This window comes from Aotus nancymaae, unplaced genomic scaffold (genome assembly GCF_030222135.1).
Source record: "Aotus nancymaae isolate 86718 unplaced genomic scaffold, 86718_ANA_hifiasm-v0.15.2.pri h1tg000067l, whole genome shotgun sequence".
Taxonomy (NCBI): Eukaryota; Metazoa; Chordata; class Mammalia; order Primates; family Aotidae; genus Aotus; species Aotus nancymaae.
Window position 1 is genome coordinate 23,165,391 of NW_026988482.1, and position 22,375 is coordinate 23,187,765.

Sequence of the window (22,375 nt, forward strand, 5' to 3'; positions counted from 1 at the left end):
GTCTCGCCTTTCCCCACGTCCCCCTCTAGGTGCTTCTTGCTCTTTGCGTTTCCTTTTTACTTCCTCACCGTTTCCATTTCTGTTTTCCTCTCTGTTACTACTGTGTCATAAATGGGACTCCTGACAACCACTCCCGTGTGTCCGCCGGGAGGTGGCAGTTTTAAGAAGGGTTGGCCGCTGTGCCTCACAGAGGGACCCCCGTCTTATGCTGCAGCGAAGTACCACAGACTGGGTGGCTTATAAACAACACATTTATTTCTCACGATTTTGGAGGCGAGAAGTCCAAGATCCAGCTGGCAGCGTGGTCAGGTTCTGGTGCGGGCCTTCTTCCAGGTTGCAGCTGCCACCTTCGCCATGTCCCCACATGACGTAAACAGGGCTAGAGAGCTCTCGGGGTCTCTTTTATAAGGGCACTGGTCCCACCACGAGGACTCCGCCTGTGACCCACTTACCTCCCAAGGCCCCCCACCTCCAATCACACTGAGGGGTAGAATTTCAGCATTGGAATTTTGGAGGACACAAATCCTCAGGCCACGCCACTGTCTTTAGAAGAATCCCAGAATGACTTGTCAGGTTCCTGGGAGATCCGTAACTGTGGGAAAGCGTCACATCCCAGGGAGGCCACTGGCTGGGAGAGCTATCCCAGACAAGGCCTTCTCCCTTCCCGCAGAACTCGGTAGAGAAGTCGGCTTGGCACGTGCTTTCTCTTCCACTGCAAAGTTAAATGCGAGAAGGTAGAAACCCAGAGGCCGTGCTGGCGCTGAGAGATGAGCCCCACTCACCAGATTCAAGGTCCCAAGGTAGGCAGACACCGGGCAAGCAGACTCCCATTCTGGGAGTTTGGAACCTGATCCAAGTGAGTGCATTCGGTGACATTTCCTAGAGGGTCCTGACACCTTCATCTGCACCTGGGGCTGCCCCAGGTTCTTCACTGCCAGTCACAGTGCACAGGTGCTGCTGAGCTCCTCTAAACCATGAACTAACAAGTGAGTTGAGGTAGGGATGCCACCAGCTGTGTGGACCCGGCCCAGGGGAGAGGCCGGGGTGGAGGTCAGCCCGGGAGTCTGCACACCTGCAGCTTGTCTCTACCGCACACAGATGGGCACAGGTGAAAACCTTTACAAGTGCTGCAGACGTTGGCCAAGCCTTTAAATTCAGAGCAACCCGGAGAGGAGAAAGGAGAGTGGGTGTGGGTTCAGGCGTGGAAAATGGAGATCCGATTGCCTGACTTAGCTTTGAAGCGGATCTTCTCTTTCCTGGACGTATTCAGCTTGCTGCAGGTTTCCCAGGTGAACAAGGTAAAGGCCTTCACCTCCCACTGCCCCACACGCCCGCTGCCTCTCCCCACCAGTTTGACTACACTGCAGAATAGCAGGAGGATACATGGACGATGTGGGGTTAGCATCCTTCACTGTGAGGGCCTCATATTCTGTTAAACAAGAAGGACAAACTGACATCCAAGAGCTGCGCTGACTAAACAGTCCTTGAGGCTCCCATTTCAAGCCCTAGGAAATCAGCACTTCTTCCTCTGAACTCATGGGAATACCACGTGCCTGTATTAGCAGTGATAGGTCTCTTGTTCCGGTTTCCTCATCTCCCCACACTGGGAGGGCTTTGCGAGCTGGAATCCCATCTGAGTAACCTGTGCGGGTCCGGCTCCCAGAACAAATAATAGCAGAGCATTGCCTCTGCTCTCTGATGTAACCGATTGCCTGCTTGTCTCTTCCTTTCTCTCCATAGGATTGGAATAGGGTTGCAGACAGCAATTACCTGTGGAGGTGAGTCATGGAAGGGAAAGGGTAAGGAGGGAAGGGGAGAGGAGAGCGTCTGACTGTGTACCCATGCTGTGTACCGAGGCCTGTGTGTGGCTGTGTTGTGAGAGGCACACAGGAAAGTGAGTGTGAGTAGGGGGTTGTGATGTCACCGGGGCTCTGAGGAGGTGAAATGACTGAGCACAGCCTGATGGGATTCTGACTGTTTCCAGGGCACACTCTCTGCAGAGATGGGACTGCAGCAACGTCACCGATCAACACCTGGGTGCACACACATGGAAGCAATTGTTCCTGCACCAAAGAAGGAAGGAGCTTCGGTTGTCATTGGCACAGCCTGATAACTTTATCTACAGAATAACTGAGAACACTGGTATGGGGACAGGTGCCCTAGAGGAACATGAGCAACTTGTTTTCAGAAGTCCACTCTATTGGATTTTTGCTGTGTGAAGTTGTGTGTTCTCATTCAGTGAAGGGAAAGGGAATTAGAATTGAATCAGACTGGGCCACCATGATAGCCACGTGACAGCTCCCTGCTTCCTCTCTTGTCCCCACTGTCTCTGCTGAATGAAGAAACTAGAGAGATTTTGTCACAACATAAAATCAGGTCCTGTTACCCCCTTTTTCCTAAGCCTTCCCATCCCTCCCAGAATAAAAATCAGAAACAAGTATTAATGGGAAACTCTTTAAAAAACAGGCTTGGCTGAGCACAGTGGCTCATGCCTGTAATCCCAGAAACTTGAGAGGCCAAGGTGGGCAGATTGCTTTAGCCTAGGAGTTCCAGACCAGCCTGGGCAGCAAAGTGGGACCCCCATCTCTATATAATATTTTTAAAAATTAGCCTAGGTGACTGAGCCACGCCCTGTCTCTAAATGAATACATACATACAGAGGCTCTACTGCTGCAGCCTCAACCTCCTCAGCTCAAGAGGTCCTCCTGCCTCAGTCTCCTGAGTAGCTGGGACTACTGGCATGCACCGCCATGCCCAACTAACTTTTGTATTTTTGGTAGAGATGTGGTTTCGCCATATTGGCCAGGTTGGTCTTGAACTCCTGACCTCAGTGATCCACCTTCTTAGCCTCCCAAAATGCTGAGATTACAGGCATAAGCCATCATGCCTGGTCATAACTTTTTAATTTTTTGTAGAGATTTAGGTCTGACGTTGTTACCCAGGCTGGTCTGGAACTCCTGAGCTCAAGCAATCCTCCCGCCTTGGCCTTCCAGGCATGAGCCACCGTGCCTGGCCTAATCCTGATAACAGTTTTTTTTTTTTTTTATGATGGAGTCTCATTTTATTACCAGGCTAGAGTGCAGCAGCATTATCTTGGCTTACTGCAACCTCTGCCTCCTGGCTTCAAGCAACTGTTGTGCCTCAGCCTCCCAAAAAGCTGGGATCACAGGCGACTGCCACCATGCCAGCTAATTTTTGTATTTTTGGTAGAGACGCAGTTTCACCATGTTGGCCAGGCTGGTCTTGAACTCCTGACCTCAAGTGATCCGCCTGCCTCACTTCTCAAAGTGCTGGGATTACAGGTGTGAGCCAGTGATCCTGGACATCATAACTCTTTTAAAACTCAGAAAAGTTCTCTAAGCTCCGAAGATTTTTGTTTGCTTTGGTTTGGTTTTGAGATAGAGTTTGACTCTTGCTGCCCACACTGGAGCACACTGGCACAATCTCTGCTTGCCGCAACCTCCACCTCGTGGGTTCAAGCGATTCTCCTGCCTCAGCCTCTCGAGTAGCTGGGATTACAGGCCTGCACTACCACACCAGGCTAATTTTGTATTTTTAGTACAGATGGGGTTTTTCCATGTTGGTCTGGCTGGTCTCTAACACCCGACCTCAGGTGATCCGCCCCCTCTCGCCTCTGCCTCCCAAAGTGCTGGTATTACAGGTGTAAGCCACCACGCCCAGCCTAATGGAGACATTTTAATATGCATTTTATATCTGTGGAAACTGAGGATAAAAAGGAAAAGCCAGTTGGCCAACATCTCCCAAATGGCCAGTCTGCCATGGGAACCTGTGTTTGGATGACTCTGGAGCTCAATTTCTATCTTCTCCATACTGCTACCCAAACCCTCCTAAGAGGGTACAGAAATATTTAAAATTATCTTCACTGGGTTTGGATCATCCCTTATCTGTTGGCCAAGTCTTCTGTGTTTCCTTCTAGCCTTTGAAGCCGGTTTGGCTTATCTCTCAGGAAATAGCTTTACAATGGATGAACAGAAGTCAATCATTTGTAGTGTATCTGCAAAGAAAGAGCTTTGTGCCTGGGATGTGCAAGAGGTGAGTCTGGCCAATGTGTAGCAAAAGTGCTGCATCCTGGTGTCCATCCTGTTCCATATATGGCACAGAGTGCCCAGAGGAAAATGCTCGGAAGTGGTAACAAAGACAAAGTTTCAAATCAGGTTTCCTATCTTGTAATTTGCGACCTTTTCATTTGGACCAGGGAACCAGGGGACTCACTTTTTTTTTTTTTTTAAGATAGTCTCACTTCGTTGCCCAGGCTGGAGTGCAGTGACTTGATCTAAGCTCACTGCAACCTCCACCTCCTGGGTTCAAGCAATTCTTGTGCCTCAGCCTCCTAAGTAGCTGGGATTACAGGCACATGCCAACATTCCCAGCTAATTTTTGTGTTTTTAGTAGAGACAACGTTTCACCATGTTGGCCAGGTTGTTCTCCAACTTCTGGCCTCAAGTGATCTGCCAGCCTCAGCCTTCCAAAGTGCTGGGATTACAGGTGTGAGCCACCGCACTCAGCTGAGAATTCTTTTTAACATGTGTTTCTATCAATAAATTTGCACAGGATTTATTTTCTACCAGTAACATCAGTGCATTTCTGGAATAATTTTGGGTTTGTGCATCTTTATCACTGTTCCGTTGCCTCTTTGTCGATGATTGGCATTTGTTATATTTGCTTTTTCAGAACGTGGTCTCAGATCACCTCCAAGGTGCACAAAGGATTTATCTCAAAAACTGAGTGTGGCTTTGTCTAGTGGTGGAAAGTGCAGTGAGGTTCTTGGGAGACCCACAAGGTTTTTGTTAAAGAGAATTACACTGGCAGAAACACTGCCAGCTTGGATGTAAAGGGGCCAAAACAACACAAAAGGCAAAGAGGCCTTTTGGATCAAAACTTTTACAGGCAGGAAGCAGACTACCAAAACTATTTAGCTAAAAAAATCGGGCCGCCATATATAGAAAGTGAAGGATGACTCAGACAGAATCAAGAGCCCTGAGAGTGGAACCAAGAGTCATGAAAAATCTTTCTCGGGCCTTGAGTGCTAATCCACAAACTGCCAGCATGTTCTCTGTTGGATTTCAGAATGTCTTTAGCAGGGATTCCTGTGTTTCCATTTTCACCTTTCTGAATGACAGTGACTATGTTATCCTATGCTTACCCCACACTTGTACTTTGGGGATGGTGAGGGACAGATAATGTGTATATCTAGTTTGAAGATTTTCACATCAAGAGAAACTGAATCTAAAGAGCCTCATCTATACCTGGACCTAGAAACAATGAGATCCTAGATTTGCAATGATACTATAATGGTATGAGACATTTGAGGGCATTGGGAGATGGTGAATGTATTTTCACATAGGGGGAAAGTGAATCATTGGAGGCTATGGAGCAGACTGTGGCTGCCAGTCTCTGAGATGGCCCTAATGCCTTTGCCCCACAATCATCACAATCGATCTTGTGTAGTCCATGGCTGCAGTGAATAGGGCTGACCTGTGGGACCAATAGGATATTGTGGAAATTATGGAGTCTAATTTCTGAAGCTATGTCACAGAAGACAGTTCTTCACTCATGGATCATTAGCTCTTGGAAGTCCAGCCAGTGTTGTGAGAGCTCTCAGCAGCCCTCCAGAGAGATCTGTGTGGAGAGGGACTGAGGACCGCTGCCAGCAGCCAGCTCCAACTGACACAGCTGGATGACGGCGCCATCTTGGAAGTGAAACTGGACTTTACCCTCAAGCTGCACCTGAATTTCTGATCAGAAGAAACTGTGAGATAGCAAAAGCCTGTTTTAAGCCACTAAATGTTGGGATGCTTGGTTTCCTGACCATAGATGTGACCGCACAGGCAACTTGTTATACTGTGAGGAATCAAAATAGTGATGACATTTGAGTGCCAGGGAGTTGTGAATAGAGCATGAGGAGGGGACTCTGGGAGGGCTTAGAAGTGGTGCATTGGTATTCACTTGTGATAATTTAGCAAACTTCGTGCTCTCTTCCTATGTGATATACTTCACAATTTGTTTAAAAGACTGAAGAATCATCTAGAAAGACAAGCATTCTATCTTGTATGTAATGTACAAGGTTGATGAAGGAATAACAATTTTCATGTTACTTAATATGTTTTGGGTTCCTACTGTGTCCTATGCAGAATTCTAAGTATGTTTCATGAGTTGTGAAAGGTAATGACAGCCTTATTAGAAGGCATGATAGAAAGTGACTTGCTGAAGGTGCCTTGTTAGTAAGAGGCAGAGGTGGTTTGAACCCAGCAAGCCTGATCATTCTTTATGCCTGTAATGAACCAAGTTCTTATGTCTGAGCGTAGTGCATAGTTCCTGTTTTCATGTTCGCTCCTCCCAAATATTGAGGTGTGGAGAATTTTCATATCCTTTGCCCAGAAGCAAGAAGATCTCATTTGGAAGAGGCTTCCAAATAAACATGGGCAGAATGAAGGCACAGAAGGTATAAGAGTTCTTGGAACACAGATCGTGTTACTCTCGTTCTCTAGGGCACCATGATCTGGTCAAGCCCAGTCCAGAAGTTTCAATTCTCAAATCTGGTAACCCTCCCTCAGATGCATCTCGTCATCACTGAGGATATGAGCAAAATGATCAAAGTCTGGAATTGTCAGGACAAGGATCCTCTGGCCGCTCTCCCCATGCCAGAGACCTGTTATTGCATGGAAGCCCATCTCACAAAGGATGGCCCATTCCTGATGGTAAGTGAGCCCTGAATTTAGAAGGGGCCAAAATATCAAATGCCCACTGTCTTGACAGGCATCCGTGTCACATTACTGTCGTATCTAGTGCTTTTTTCTTCTTTTTTTGAGACAGTCTTGCTCTGTCACCCAGGCTGGAGTGCAGTGGCACGTCTCGGCTCACGGCAACCTCTGCCTGCCAGGTTCAAGCAATTCTCCTCCCTCAGCCTCCCGAGTAGCTGGGACTACAGGCATGTGCCCCCATGCCCAGCTAATTTTTTGTATTTTTAGTAGAGATGGGGTTTTACCATGCTGGCCAGGCTAGTCTCAAACTCCTGACCTCGTTTTCCAGCTGCCTCAACGTCACAAAGTGCTGGGATTACAGGCGTGAGCCACCGCGCCCAGCCTATTTCTCTTTTTGTAGTCATTCCTTCTACATACCCTGCAAGTCAATCACAATTTGCCAGTGAATGTTGTTATATAAACCTCCATGCTATCTTGGCCCTTGACCTGCCTCAAGTACATTTCCCCAGCCATTCTTCTAAAAACAAAAAGCCAGGAACTTCCTGAATTACTTTATATGTGCCTCTTCTTTCAAGTGTGTTTTTTCCAGTCCATGAACTTGGTCAGGGACAGTCGAGGAGGAGAGATGGCTTTGGGGTGACACTGTGAAAAAGTATAGCGTTTATGTGCTAATGAATAAGTGTCCTTGAGAAGAATGCTTTGGGGCTTGGAAAGTTTTATTCCATGGGATTATCCCAACAATATCTCATGCTAGACCGGTCAGAGGTATGGATCTCCATTCTGTGACTGAAGAAACGGTGGCGTGTCTTGCAGCTGACAGTGCTGCCTCCTATGTACTCCAGGGTTTCACGTATCTTCCTATTGATGTGGTGGGGATGCCTTGGTTTCAGGTTGGCGATGCTGCGGGTGACATCTACACATTTACGCTGCCTGAGTTAAGAGATGTTTCTAAAGTTACTGCATTTCAATGTGCTATTGTACTTCTACGCTGCTCTCCTGACAAGAAATGGGTGTTTGCATGTGGGACATACAGTCGTGCCTTTCCACAGGTAGGTGCTGTTGTGTGTATTCCAACTTCAGGTTGGGAATGTCAAGTTAGGAAGCATGTAGAGAAACTGCAGAGCTCAGTGAGGTCCGGGCACACTGCTCCTTCCTCTCTAAGACCACATCACAAGAGGAATCCATTGTGATAGTCGGGAAGCAATGCTCTTTGAAGCAACAGCATCCAGTTGCCATGGCCAATGTTAATGAAAACTTGTCCATGAAGCCCAGATTTGCCACAGAGATGGAAGAGGGTGAGACAGGTATCAAGAAATAGGGATTGCTGGGCATGGTGGTGTGCACCTATAGTCCCGCCTACTCAGAAGGCTGAGGTGGGAGGATCGCTTGAGCCCAGGAGTTCTAGTCTGATAGGGTGTCCACACTAAGTCTGGCATCAATATGTTTACCTCTAGGGAGCAGGGGACCACCAGGTTGCATAAGGAGGGGTCAGCTGGCCCAGGTCAGAAACCAAACAGGTTGTAACTCCCATGCTGATCAGTATGGGGACTGCATCTGTGAATAGTCACTGCACGCTAGCCTGGGCAACATGCTGAGACCCTGCCTCTTAAAAAAACATTTTTTTTTGTTTGTTTTACAAAAAGCTCTTTGACCTTGTTCTCTTTGGCCTTCTTTACTTTACTTTTATCTCTGTTGGCTGGAAAGTATAGAGAAGTCCAAAAGCAAGTGACTATGCCTCAGCCTCTGAATGTCACTCTGAGGAGGCCTTTGGCCTCAGAGCAGGCCATTTGTAGGGTGGCACCGGTGGACTGGGCACCAAAGAGGGAGGAGTTCAGAAGGCAGGTAGTAAAAGCCACACAGCCCTTGACTTGTTCCCCAAAAGGGAAAATCTGCTTAGCCAACCTCAGCATGACCAAGGGTTCCACATAGCAAGATGGTTTCGTAACCCCTTGGCATGCTTCAGGGACATTGTTCTGTGAACAGGACAGGAAGGTTAGGAAGACAGTGCACTCCTTGTATGTTGGAGTGACACGCAGTGACTACTCATCACTCCTGAGAGGTTGAACAAAGCTTTGGCCACAGGATGAGGATTTCTGAGAAGGCTCCTCTGGAGTCACTCCTGTACTGAGGGGCTGTAAGTTCCCTGCCCCTGACCTCGCACATGATGCTGGCTTTAGGTGTTCCTCGCAGAGGACTTACTGAGACCATCAGAAGGCAGCGCTCCTCTGTCTACCTTTCTCCCACATAAATTCTGCACCACTGCCTGCTGGAACCCAAAGAAGAAAAACAGGATAACACTGATGTCCCATAATCGCCGTGGAAGAAAGACAGAATTTTTCACCTTTGATCTAACAACCAGGAATACTGGAAGCCAAACAGTCGTCCAAGGTAGGCTGTGCCACATTAGAAACACGTGTTTCTCTTCCTCATCACACAGGCATTCATGTGAAGCTATAAATCCATGTAAATGGTCAGTCTGTGTAGAGGGAGCAGGGGATTTCTTTAGCTGGGGGTGAACCCACCCCTGTTTGACTCCAATGCCCATGCTGATCTCTACCCCTCACCCTGCCCTCTTGGGCGAACATGTAGAGATTTCCATCATGTTTCAGGGCCTGGGTTCCAATGCTCCTTCCCACTACACGTTTTGCCTCAAGGTCCAAGTGAGTGTTTATTGTCCACAAACTTCTGTTCCTGTGTCCTAGCACGTGTTACCACAGTCAGTGACATGTGTTTGTCAGGCCACTGGACTAACCTTCATCTTCCTCCCTGGCATGAAGTCTGTGGAAGTGGAGATGATGCTTTTTTATTCAGTGTAAGGATACTGCTCTTTTAGTGATCTGATATTCACTTCGGGGGGTGTGTGTGTGTATGTGTGTGTTTTACATGAAAACAGCATATGAGATCTCAAGTTTCCAGTTGCCACCTCATCTGGAGCACCCTACCTGGATAGGAGCCAGTGATGGATATTTGATCGTCTTTCCCAGTGGGCCATACTTGCTCCTCTTCAGCATCACTGGCTTCCTGCTGCAATGATTTCAGGACCACCAGACAGCCATCAACAACTTCTGGGTGGTATGTATGATTCTCCTCCACTGCTTTTTGGTCTGACTTTGACTCTTTGGCCACTAACTCTGGCTATCCTTGGAAGGATGCTCTCTATGTGCTGACCACATCCCACAACTCTGTGCACCTCTACATGTGGGAAGAGGGAGGCCGCCCTCCATACCTCAGGAGCTGCTGTCACCTGGATAATACATGGCGTAATCACATATCACATGGGTAAGCTCTGCTTTGTGACTTAAATCTACCCTGAAACTTTGTTTTTTTTAGATGGAATATTGCTCTGTCACCAGGCTGGAGTTCAGTGGCACAATCTCAGCTCACTGCCACCTCCGACTCCCTGGTTCAAGCGATTCTCCTGCCTCAGCCTCCCGAGTAACTGGGATTAGCACCTGCCACCACGCCCAGCTAATTTTTGTATTTTTAGTAGAGACAGGGTTTAATCATCTTGGCCATGGTGGTCTGCATCTCCTGACCTCAGGATCTGCCCACCTCAACCTTCCAAAGTGCTGGGATTACAGGGTGAGCCACTGTGGCTGGCCAAAAACTTCTAATTTCTACATCAAAATGAATGAAGGGAGAACCGGGATTTTATTTTTTTTAAGATTCTTTGAGGATAGTCATCAGTAAACTCATGCCTGAAAAGAGAATTGCTAGTGTTCTTGAAGTCATGGCACTTGCAATAGATGTTAAAGGTCTTCCCAAGGAGGCTCTCAATTTATATTCCCATAAGCAGTGGATAGATTCTGACCTCAATACTCTGTCTCTACGTACTGAGTTGTACCTTTTGTGAGTCCATTAGTCACTTGGTTGCTGCTTCAGTGAGCTGCCTTTCCCTCCATTTTGCTGATTTTTGCCCCTAGTTTGCTTGCATATTGTTTTTCTTGAGATTTCATGTAGTACATGTAGAATTCTTGTCTCTTAAAACTTTACAGGCATTTTCTTCCAGATTATTGCTAGTCATCATAATGCTTATAGTGCTTTTTTTGGCAACATCTAAGAAAAGACATATATCCTTTGCACTGCCAATGCCATTAAAAAGAATTTACTGTGAAGGTCTATCTCCAATGATTCAAGTACATTGGCCGTTCATTACAGCATTTGTGACAGTCAAGAGCTGAAGCTCCCTAACTGCCCAGACATGAGATTGTTTACATGACCGTCGTATGTCCACACAAGGAGGTATCATGCAGCTGCTATTAACTTTTTTTTTTAACATCAATTTATGCATTTTAATGGATGGTCATGGTATTAACTTTTTTAAAAGGAGAATTTCTATGTTTAGATAAGTTATTTCCAGTGTTTTGAGACAAAAATTCTTTCAGTATCTGTAATCATGCTTAGCTGACTTTCATGCTTTTTGCTCTCTGTGTCATATCTAATAAATCTTAGCCTACACCAATCTTAAATAGTTATTTCCTTTCAGTAATTTCAGATACTTCCCTGGATTTGTTTTCTCTCTTCCATTTGAATGGGTGTGTGGTGATTCCTCATTGTGATATTTACCGTGCCTTTTCCCAATGACATTGAGCAATTTCTTATTTCCCATTCACATGTCTTCTTTGATGCATTTGTTCAAATCTTTTGACCTATTTTTTAATTGGATTAACAGTGAGTTTCTTAATATTGAGTTTTGAAAGTGGCTTATATATTTGGTATACAAGTCTTTTATCTGATAAGAGTTTGCAAATATTTTCTCCCACTCTGGTTTGTCTTTCTATTCTCTTCACAGTGCCTTTCGAAAAACAAGTGTTAACTTTGAAGTACAATTTTTCTTCTAAAATGACTGGGCTTGGGGGATTGTATCTATGAAATCTTTGCCTAACCCAAGATCACAGAAGATGTTCTTAAATTTCCTCTAAACGTTTTATAGTTTTGAGTTTCACATTTATGTCTCTGATGCATTTTGAGTTAAATTTTATAAGGGAAAGGGAAGATCAATGTGTATTTTTTGCATGTGACTATTCAATGATTCGGCATCATTTGTTGAAAAAACTCTTCTTTCTCCATTGAATTGCCTGTGTACCTTTGTCCAAAATCGACCATATTTACATGGGCTGATTTTCAGACTTTCTCTTTGTTCCAATCATCTATATGTGTATCTTTTATCAAATAACACACTACATTGAAAATGTAACTTTATAGAAACTTTGAAATCAAATAATGTGAGTCCTCTAATTTGTTCTTTTGCAAAATTATTCAGACTATTCTGATTCCCTCATTTTCCAAGTGAATTTTAGAATTGGTTTGTAAATTGTTATAAAAATTCTGCTGAGATTTATATTGAAATTTGTTTGGATCTAGAGAGTAATTAGAAGGAAATCGGCATCTTTACTGTTTTGGCTCTTTAAATACATGAACCTGAAAGTCTCTTACTGATTTTAGGCCATCTTTAATTTCTTTATCAGTGTTATTGCAGTTTTTAGCATAAAGGTCTTGCACATATTTGTAAAATTTATACCTAAATATTTCATGTTTTTGGTGCTATTGTAAAGAGTACTGTCTTATTTCAATTTCCATTTTTCATTACTAGTATATAGAAATATGACTGACTTTTGTATATTAACCTTGTATCCTGCAACCTTGCTAAACTCATTTATTCTAATAGCTTTTATTCATAGATTAATAGATCCTTTGTGCTTTCTCTATGTAGACAATCATGTCATCTGTGAATAAGCAGTATTCTTTCTTTTCCTTTCTTTCTTTCTTTTTTTTTTTTCAATTGAGATGGAGCCTCACTCTGTCACCAGGCTGGAGTACAGTGGCACAATTTCGGCTCACTGCAACCTCTGCCTCCTGGGTTCAAGCAATTCTCCTGCTCCAGCCTCCTGAGTAGCTTGAACTACAGGCACACACCACCATACCCAGCAAATTTTTTGTATTTTTAGTAGAGACGGGGTTTCACCATGTACGCCAGGATGGTCTCAATCTGCTGACCTCGTGATCTGCTCATCTTGCCTCCCAAAGTGCTGGGATTACAGGCATGAGCCACCGCGCCCGGCCAGATTCTTAGTAAGATGAATTATGTTGATTTTCTTTTTAGTTAGTGGTCAGGACAGAGTATCTTATTAATCTTTAATAAATAACAATTATATATTTATGGGGTACAATGTGATGTCTTCATATATATATTATAGAATGATTAAATCTAATATATCAATCACTTCATATGCTTATTTTTGTGGTAAAAATACTTAAAATCTACTCTCAGCAAATTTGTAGATATGATAGGCTATTAGGAACCACAGTCACCATGCCAGGCCACAGATCTCTGAAACTGATTCCTCCTGCCTAACGGAAACGTTGGGCCCCTTGACCAGCACCTCCTTGTTCCCTCTCCCTCCTGGCCTCTGTTAACCACCATTCTACTCTCTGCTTCTGTGAGTTCGATTTTTTTTTTCTTTTTTGAAGAGTCACACATAAGTGAGGTGATGCAGTATTTGTCTTTCTGTGCTTGCCTTAGTTCACTGAACACAGTGACCTCCAGCTTCATCCATGCTGTTGTACATGACAAGATTTCCTTCTTTTCTAAGGCTAAATGATATTCCATTTTGTGTGTGTGTGTGTGTGTGTGTGTGTGTGTGTGTACACATATACCATATTTTCTTCATTCATCCACTGATGTACACTTGGGTCTGTTCCATTATCTTCACTATTGTGAATAATGCTGAAGTGAACATGGGAGTAATGAGAGTGCAGATGTCTCTTCAACATACTGATTTCAGTTCCTTTGGATGTATACCCAGAAGTGGGATTGCTGTATCATATGATAATCCTATTTTAGTGTTTTGAGGAAATTTCATGTTGGTTTTCCATAATGGCCGTACTAATTTACGTTCCCACCTACAATGGACATGGGTTCCCTTTTCTTCACATCTTCATCAACACTTGTTTATCTTTCATCTTTTTGACCATAACCATTCTAACACCTCTAATGAGGTAGTATCTGATTGCATTTTTAATTTGCATTTCCTGATAATTCATAATGTTAAGCATTTTTTCACATACTTGTTGGCTATTTTATGTCTTCTGTGGAAAATTGGCAATAAAGAACCTTCACCCATTTTTATATGGTGGTTTTCTTGTTATGGAGTTAGAGTTTTTACATATTTTGGATATTAACCCTTATCAGATGTATGATTTACAAATATTTTCTCCCATTCCATAGGTTGTCTCTTTGTTCTGTTTTCTTTCCTGTGCAGAAACTTTTTAGGTTGATGCAATCCCGTTTACCTATTTTTGCTTTGACCTGTGCATTTGGGGTCATATCCGAAAACTCATTGCCTAGACCGATGTCACAGAACTTTGCCCCAGCACTTCCTTCTTGTAGTTTTCCAATTTCAGATTTTATATTTAAGTCTTTAATCCATTTTGAGTTTTGCATGTGACATGAGAAAAAGTCCCAATTTATTTTCCTTTCTTGTGGCTATCCAGTTTTCCCAACGGCATTTTATGAAGAGCTTATCCTTATTCCATCATGTGTTCCTGGTACCTTTGTTGAAAAACAATTGACTATAAATGTGCAGGTTTGTTTTTGGGATCATTTATTCTGATCTGTTGGTCAATGTGTCTGATTTTATGCCAATATCATGCTATTTTGATAACTATAGCTTTATAATGTCTTTTGAAATCAGATAGTATGATGCCTCTAGCTTTATTCTTTGTCAAGATTGCTTTGAGTATTTGGTGTCTTTTGTGGTTCCATAGTCTTTTTAGGATTGCTTTTTCTATTTCTGTGGAGAATGTCATTGAAATTTTGATAGTGATTGAATTGCATCTGTAGGTCATTTTGGGGAGTATGGACATTTTAACAATATTAATTCTTCCAATCCATGAACATGGGATATTCTTCCAATTCATGAACATGGCATAGCTTTCCATTTATGCATGTCTTCTGTATCTTTTATCAGTGTTTTATAGTTTTCAAAATATACATCTTTTACCTCCTTGGTTCAATTTACTCCTTACATATTTCAATTTTGGATGCTATTGTCAGTGGATTTTCTGCATTTATCTTTTGGATATATGGATTTTCTGAATATCAAATCAGCCTTGCATTCCTAAACTAAACCCCACTTACTCATTTTATATTACTCTATTTACATATTGCTGAATTCAGTTTATTAATATTTGATGATTGTTGGCTTCTGTGTTCATGGAGAATATTGGTTTGTAGTTTTCTCTGTGTGTGTGTGTGTGTGTGTGTGTGTGTGTGTGAGAGAGAGAGATATGTCATTGTGTAATTTTGGTGTTAGAATAATGTCTCATAAGATGAGGGGAAAGTGTTCTCTCATCTTCCATTTTCTGGAAAAGATTGTGTAGAATGGGTGTTATTTCTTCCTTAAATGTTTAGTAAACTTCTTTAGTAGAATAATCTGGGACTGGATATGACTTTTTTAAAAATTTTTAAACTATAAATTCTTTAATAGTTATAGTACAACTCAGATTCTCTGTTTTATGATGGGTGAGTTTTTATGGTTTGAATTTCCAGGAATCGGTCATCTTATCTAACTTGTGAAATGTGTGTAGATTTGTTCCTTTCAATCTTCTTAATGCCTGTAAAATTTGTAATATCAACTCCTTTATAATATTGGTAATTTCTGTTGTTTCTGTGATTTTTTTTTTGTTTTGTTTCAGTTTTGTCTTTTTCTTTTTTGGTCAGCCTTACTAGGGGCTTATTAATTTTAATGGTCTTTTCAAAGAAGCAGCTTTTTTGTTGTTTTTTTCAACCTCTATTTCTCTAATCTCAATTTATCTATGTCAGCTGTTAAATTTTATTTTCTTGCTTCAGGTGACTTTTATTTTGGTATTTTATTCTGGTTACTTTTATTTTGCTAATGTTTCTAGTTTTTGTTTGGTTTTGTTTTGTTGTTGTTAAGTTTTTTAAGAGACGCAGTCTCAATCTGTCAGGCTGTAGTACAATGGGGTGTCAGCTCAGTGCAACCTCTGCCTTCTGGGCTCAAGTGATCCTTCTACCTCAGCCTCCAGAGCAGCTTGGATTACAGGGGTGCACCACCATGCCAAGTTTTTTTTGTTTTGTTTTGTTTTGTTTAGAGAGAGAGAGAGAGAGAGAGAGAGAGAGAGAGAGAGAGAGAGAGGGTTTTGCCCAGTTTGCCCAGGCTGGTCTTGAATTCCTGGGCTCAAGCAGTCTGCCTATCTTGGCCTCCCAAATTTCCGGGTTTACAGGCATGAGTTACTGTCCCTGACCTTTTCTAGTTTCTTAAGGTGGATGCTTAGATTATTGATTTCTGACTTATTTTTTAAAATGTAAGCATTTGGTGTTCTAAATTCTCTACTAAACACTGCTTTAGCTGCAAGCCTCAGATTTTGATTTTGATTTTGATTTTCATTCAGTTCCATATACTTCATTTCCCTTTTCCTCTTTGAGCCATGGACTATTTTAAAGTATGTTTAATTTCCAGGATTGGAGATTTTATTGTAATCTTTTTGGTCATCAATTTCTAGTTTAAAGCAATTATGGCCAGAGAGCATATTCCATATTTTCTTCATTCATTTACATTTGTTAAAATTTGTTTTGTGACCCAGGATATGCTCTATCTTGGTGAATGTTCCACATGAGCTTGAAAAGAACGTCTATTCTTCTCTTGTTGGGCACAATGTTTTATAAATGGCAATACGTCACCTTGGTTGATCTTCTTGAGTTCTTCTCTATTCTTTCTGATTTTCAGTCTAGTGATTCTATCCACTGTGAGACTGTTGAATTTCCTATTATGGATTCTTTCTCCTCTTAGTTCTATTAGTTTTTACTTCATATATTTTGCAGCTCTGTAGCTTGCCACATACACATTTAGGATTAATGTATCTTCCAGGTTAATTCGTCCTCCTGTTTTTGTGTAATGTCTCTCCTCGTCCCTGGTAATCTTCTTTGCCCTGAGGTCTACTTTAATACTAATTTAGCCACTCCTGCTTTCTTTTGGTTCATATTTGCATGTTCTATTTTCCATTCATTTACTTTCAACCTACTTATGTCAATATATTTGAAGTGAGTTTGTTGTAGATAGAATCTGTTTGGGTCATGCTTTTTATCTATCATGCCAGTCTTTTTTTTAAGTTTAAAAACAAAGTTTAATTGACAAAAAATATTTGTATATATTTATGGGGTATTATATAATTTGTTGCATGTATACATTCAAATGATCAAATCGGGCTAATTAACTTATCCATCACTTCAAATATTTATCATTTATTTGTGGTGAAAACATTTAAAATCTCATCGAGCTATTCTGAAATATATGTTATTATTAGCTATAGGCACCATGCTCAACAGAATTTATTCCTCCTGATGAAATGAAACATTGTACCCTTTGACCAACACCTCTCTGTTCCCTAACCCCCTGCTCTGACTCTGCCCAGCCTCTAGAACACTGTTCTATCTTCTACATCTATGAGTCTAACTTATTTAGATTCCATATATAAGTGAGATCATCAGGTATGGTGCCTCACACCTGTAATTTCACCACTCTGAGAGGCCAAGGTTGGGGGATTTATTGAGCCCAGGGGTTCGAGGCTACATTGAGCTGTCCATGTTTGCTCATTTTTAAAATGGGTTTATTTGTTTTTTACTTGCTGAGTTAAGTTCCCTAGAGATTCTGAATATTAGACCCTTATCAGATGCTCAATTTGTGAATATTTTCTCCCATTCTGTAGGTTGTCTGTTTACTCTGTTAATAGTTTCTTTGGCTGTGCAGGAGCTTTGTTTTGTTTTGTTTGAGATGGAGTCTCACTACACAGGCTGGAGTACAGTGGTACAACCACTGTACCTCACTGCAACCTCTGTCTCCTGGGTTCAAGTGATTCTCCTGCCTCAGCCTCCTGAGTAGCTAAGATTACAGCCATGCATCACCACACCCAGCTAACTGTATTTTTAGTAGAGACATGGTTTCACCATGTTGGCCAGGCTGGTCTCAAACTCCTGACTTGAAGTGATCTGTCCACCTCAGCCTTCCAAAGTGTTGGGATTACAGGTGTGAATCACCGTGCCCAACCTGTGCAGAAGCTTTTTTGTTTAATTAGGTCACACCTGTCAATTTTTGTTTTTCTTGCAATTGCCTTTGAGGACTGAGTCATAAATTCTTTCCCAAAACCAACACTGATGTCTAGAACTTGGTTTTCTTCTAGGACTCCTATAGTTTTGGGTCTTACAGCTAAACCTTTAATCCATGTTGAGTTGATTTTTGTGCATGGTGAAAGGTAGGGGCCCAGTTTCATTCTTCTGCATATGGCTAGCCAGCTATCCCAGCACCATTTATTGAATAGGGAGTCTTTACCCCATTATTTATTCTTGTCAATTTTTGTTGAAGATCAGTTGGCTGCAGGTATGTGGCTTTATTTCTGGTTTCTCTCTTCTGTTCTTAGGGTTTTAATTCTGTTTTTGTACCAATATCATGCTAATTTGGTTATTATAGCTTTATAACATAGTTTGAAGTCAGATAAGGTGATGCCTCTGGCTTTGTTCTTTTTCCTCTGGATTGCTTTGGGTATTCAGGCTCTTTCCTGACTCCATATAAATTTTAGAATAATTTTTTCTAGTTCTGTGAAAAATGACATTGATAGTTTGATAGGAATAACATTGAATCTGATGCTTTGGGCAGTGTGGCCTTTTTAATCATATTGCTCCTTCTAATCCATGAGCATGAAATGTTTTTCCCTTTTTTTTTAATGCCAGCTAGATTTCTTTATTTTTCTGAGAGGGTCTTGCTGTGTTGCCCAGGCTGGAGTGCAGTGGCACAGTCTCGGCTCACTGCAACCTCCACCTCCTGGGTTCAGGTGGTCCCCCTGCCTCAGCCTTTCAAATAGCTGGGACCACAGTCCCGTGCCTGCACACCTGGCCAACTTTGGAATTTTTAGTACAGATGGGGTTTCGCCATATTGGCCAGGCTGGTCTCGAACTCCTGACCTCGAGTGATCTGCCCACCTTGACTTCCCAAAGTGCTGGGAATACAGGCATGAGCCATGGCATCCAGCCTATGATTGCTTCTAGCAGTGTTCTGTAGTTTTCCTTATAGAGATCTTTCACCTCCTTGGGTATATGTATTCCTAGGTGTTTTATTTTGGGGAATGCTATTGTAAATGAGGTTCTATTCTTGATTTGGCTCTCAGATTAAACCTTATCAGTATATGGAAATGCTACTAATTTTTGTACATTGATTGTTGTATCCTGGAAACTGATTGAAGTTGTTTTCAGTTCCCAGAGCATTTGGGAGTCTTTAGGGTTTTCTTTGTAGAGAATCATATTGTCATGGAGTGTAGTGACTCATGCCTGTATTCCCAGCACTTTGAGAGGCTGAGGCAAGAAGATCACTTGAGCCCAGGATTTCAAGACCAGCCTGGGCAACATACAGAGACCCTGTCTCTACAAAAAAAAAATAATAATAATAGCCAGGCGTGGTGGTATGCACCTGTGGTCCCATCTACAGAAGAAGCTGAGGTGTGAGGATCACCTTAGCCCAGTGGTCGAGGCTGCAATGGGCCATGATTGTGACACTGCACTCCAGACTGAGTGACACAACAAGACCCACTTTGGAGGAATTAAATATACATATTATATATATTCAGTCATATTGTCATATTGTCCACAAAGAGATAGTTTTACTTCCTCTTTTCCTATTTGAATGCCCTTTATTTCTTTCTCTCGGCTGATTGCTCTAGCTAGGACTTCCAGTACTATGTTGACTAGGAGTGGTGAGAGTAGGCATCCTTGTCTTGTGCCAGCTCTCAAAGGGAATGCTTCCAGTTTTTGCCCCTTCATTATGACATTGCCTGTGGATTTGTCATTGATGGCTCTTATTTTGAGGTATGCTCCTTCGATGCCTAGTTTCTTAAGGGTTTTTGTCACAAAGGGATGTTGCATTTTAATGAAAGCTTTTTCTGACTATTGAGATGATCATATGGTTTTTTTGTTTTTAATTATGTTTATGTGGGGAACCATATTTATTGACTTGCATGTGTTGAACAAACCTTGCTGCCAGGAATGAAGCCTACTTGATCATGGTGAACTAACTTTTTGATTTCCTGTTAGATTCAGTTTGCTACTATTTTCTTGAGGGTTTTTGCATCTATGTTGACCAGGAATATTGGCCTGCAGTTTTCCTTTGTCATTGCCAATACCATTTATTGAAGAGACTGTCCTTTCGCCATTCGGTGTTCTCGGTACTTTTTTTTTTTTTTTAATTCAATTGACTTTAAATGTGAGGGTTTATTTCTGGGCTTTCTGTCCCGTTCCACTGGACAGTGTATCTGTATTTATGTCAGTACCATGCTGGGTTTTTTGTTTATGGTTTGTCTCTGGGGATAAAAATACAAGAACCATGATGTTTTGATTACTATAGTTTTGTGATGTATTTTAAAATCTGGTAATGTGATGCCTCTAGCAAATATAGTCCTATTCTTCTTGCTCAAGATAGCTTTGGCTATTTGGGGTCTTTCTACACTCTATATGCTTTTTTGTTGTTTGTTTATAACATTCTGCTGCTGACCGGGGTTACTCTGTTTTAGCTGGTGTATTAATTAACTTCTTTTCTTTGAGCTTTTGAAAAATGTTGCACCTCTTCCTTCTGGTTTCCATGATGTCTGATGAGAAATCCATTGTCATTCAAATCTTTCTCTCTAGATAATGTGTCATTTTATTCTGGCTGAGTACAACTACAAGTTATTTCCTTTGTTTTTTTTATTCTCATAAATTTGATTAGGATGTGTCTGGTATGAAATTATTTCCTGAGTTTAATCTGTTTTGGTTTGACTAACTTTTTTAATCTATTGATTTACAAATCTGGGGACATTTTCAGCTATTTTCTCTGCAGTGCTTGTGGGTAGAGAAAGGGGTATCATTTTCTTATTTCTTTTCTTTTTTTTTCTTTTTTGATATGAAGTCTCACTCTGTTTCCCAGGATGGAGTGCCAGTGGCATGATCTCGGCTCACTGAAACCTCCATCTCCTGGGTTCAAGTGATTCTGCTGCCTCAGCCTCCCGAGTAGCTGGGACTATAGGCACACACCACCACGCTCAGCTAATCTTTGTATTTTTAGTAGAGATGGGATTTTGCCATGTTGGCCAGCTGATCTTGAACTCCTGACCTCAGGTAATCCACCCACCTTGGCCTCCCAATGTGCTGGGATTAGTTGCGTTAGCCACCACACCTGGCCTGGGGTACCATTTCCACTCACCTCAGTGCACTGGGGAAGATGGTCAACAGGACTCCATCTCAGTGTCTTCAGGGCCTGGTGGGGAGGGGAAGAAGTGCCACCTTTAATTGAGTTAGTGCAAGGCAGGGATGGTCAAAGGATACCGACCCTATAGATTCTGGACTCCTGGTGGAGAGGGGTAAGTGTCACTTTGCCAGGCGTGGTGGCACATACCTTTAATCCCAGATACTTGGGAGGCTGAGGTTGGTGATCACTTGAGTTCAGGAGTTCTGGGCTGTAGTGCACAATACTGATCGGGTGTCCGCACTAAGTTCGGCATCAATATGGTGACCTCCCGGGGGCGGGGGACCACCAGGTTGGCTAAGGAGGGGTGAACTGGCCCAGGTCAGAAATGGAGCAGGTCAAAACTCCCGTGCTGATCAGTAGTGGGATTGCACCTGTGAATAGCCACTGCATTCCAGCCTGGGCAATATTGTGAGACCCTGCCTCATAAAAAAAAAGTGTCACTTCTTTAATACAGAATGAGAATCAGCAACAGAGCTATGTCCCCACCATGTCCTCATCACACAGTGTGTAGGGAAGCATGGCTTCTTTTATGATATTCTATTTTAGTAGAGCAGGTATATTCAAAAGACAGCAGAATTCTATTTTACAATAAAAAATCCTTGGGCCGGGCGCAGTGGCTTCCAGCTGTAATCCCAGCACTTTGGAAGGCTGAGGCAGGCAGATCACTTGAGTCCAGGAGTTTGAGACCAGCCTGGGCAACATGCTGAGACCCCATCTCGACAAGAAAATATTTTTAAAAATTAGGTGGGCATGGTGGCGTGCACCTATAGTCCCAACTTCTTAGAGAGCTAAGTTGAAAGAATCATTTGAACCCAGGAGATGGAGGTTGCAGTGAGCTGACGTGGCACCACTGCACCCCAGCCTGGGTGACAGAGTGAGGCCCTGACTCAAAAAAAAAAAATCCTCTATTGTTATCATTAAACCAGATAATCTATCAAATCAGATACTGACAATTCTGGCAACAATATTTGAGAACAAGTTGGGATTGCTATTCCTGCATATAATAATCAGTGTAACTTTCCTTGATTCGTGTAGTTATTCAAAACCAAATCTAAAAGCACAAAGGAACAATTAATTTGGAAAGAATATTGATATCTTAGTCAAGTTCTAATTCAGTATCAACAATGGATGCACCTGCTTTCTCTTTTGTTCCACTGATGATCTTATTTCTCCATTGGCAGCTTTATCTCCTGTGTGATGTGTGACAATGCAAGCATAGTACTTAAGGTGAGAAATATCACTGAATCCAGCATCGTGGTGATGTATTCTTTGAATATGTAACATGGAAACTAACAAAATTGACTTTGCATCATCTTCTGTAATGTAGTAAAGAGAACTCTGTTTGCAAGCCCAGAATGATTATTT

General features: G+C 42.4%; 1 protein-coding gene across 1 annotated transcript; it reads left to right on the forward strand.

Moving 5' to 3' along the window:
- Positions 1-1,208: 1,208 nt before the first annotated feature.
- LOC105731889 (F-box/WD repeat-containing protein 12) lies at positions 1,209-22,291 on the forward strand. The gene is given in 10 exon segments (XM_064366776.1): positions 1,209-1,298; positions 1,741-1,778; positions 1,985-2,142; positions 3,938-4,053; positions 6,510-6,719; positions 7,613-7,771; positions 8,900-9,110; positions 9,616-9,794; positions 9,871-10,001; positions 22,192-22,291. Coding segments are annotated over 10 exon segments (1,392 nt in total).
- Positions 22,292-22,375: the final 84 nt, after the last annotated feature.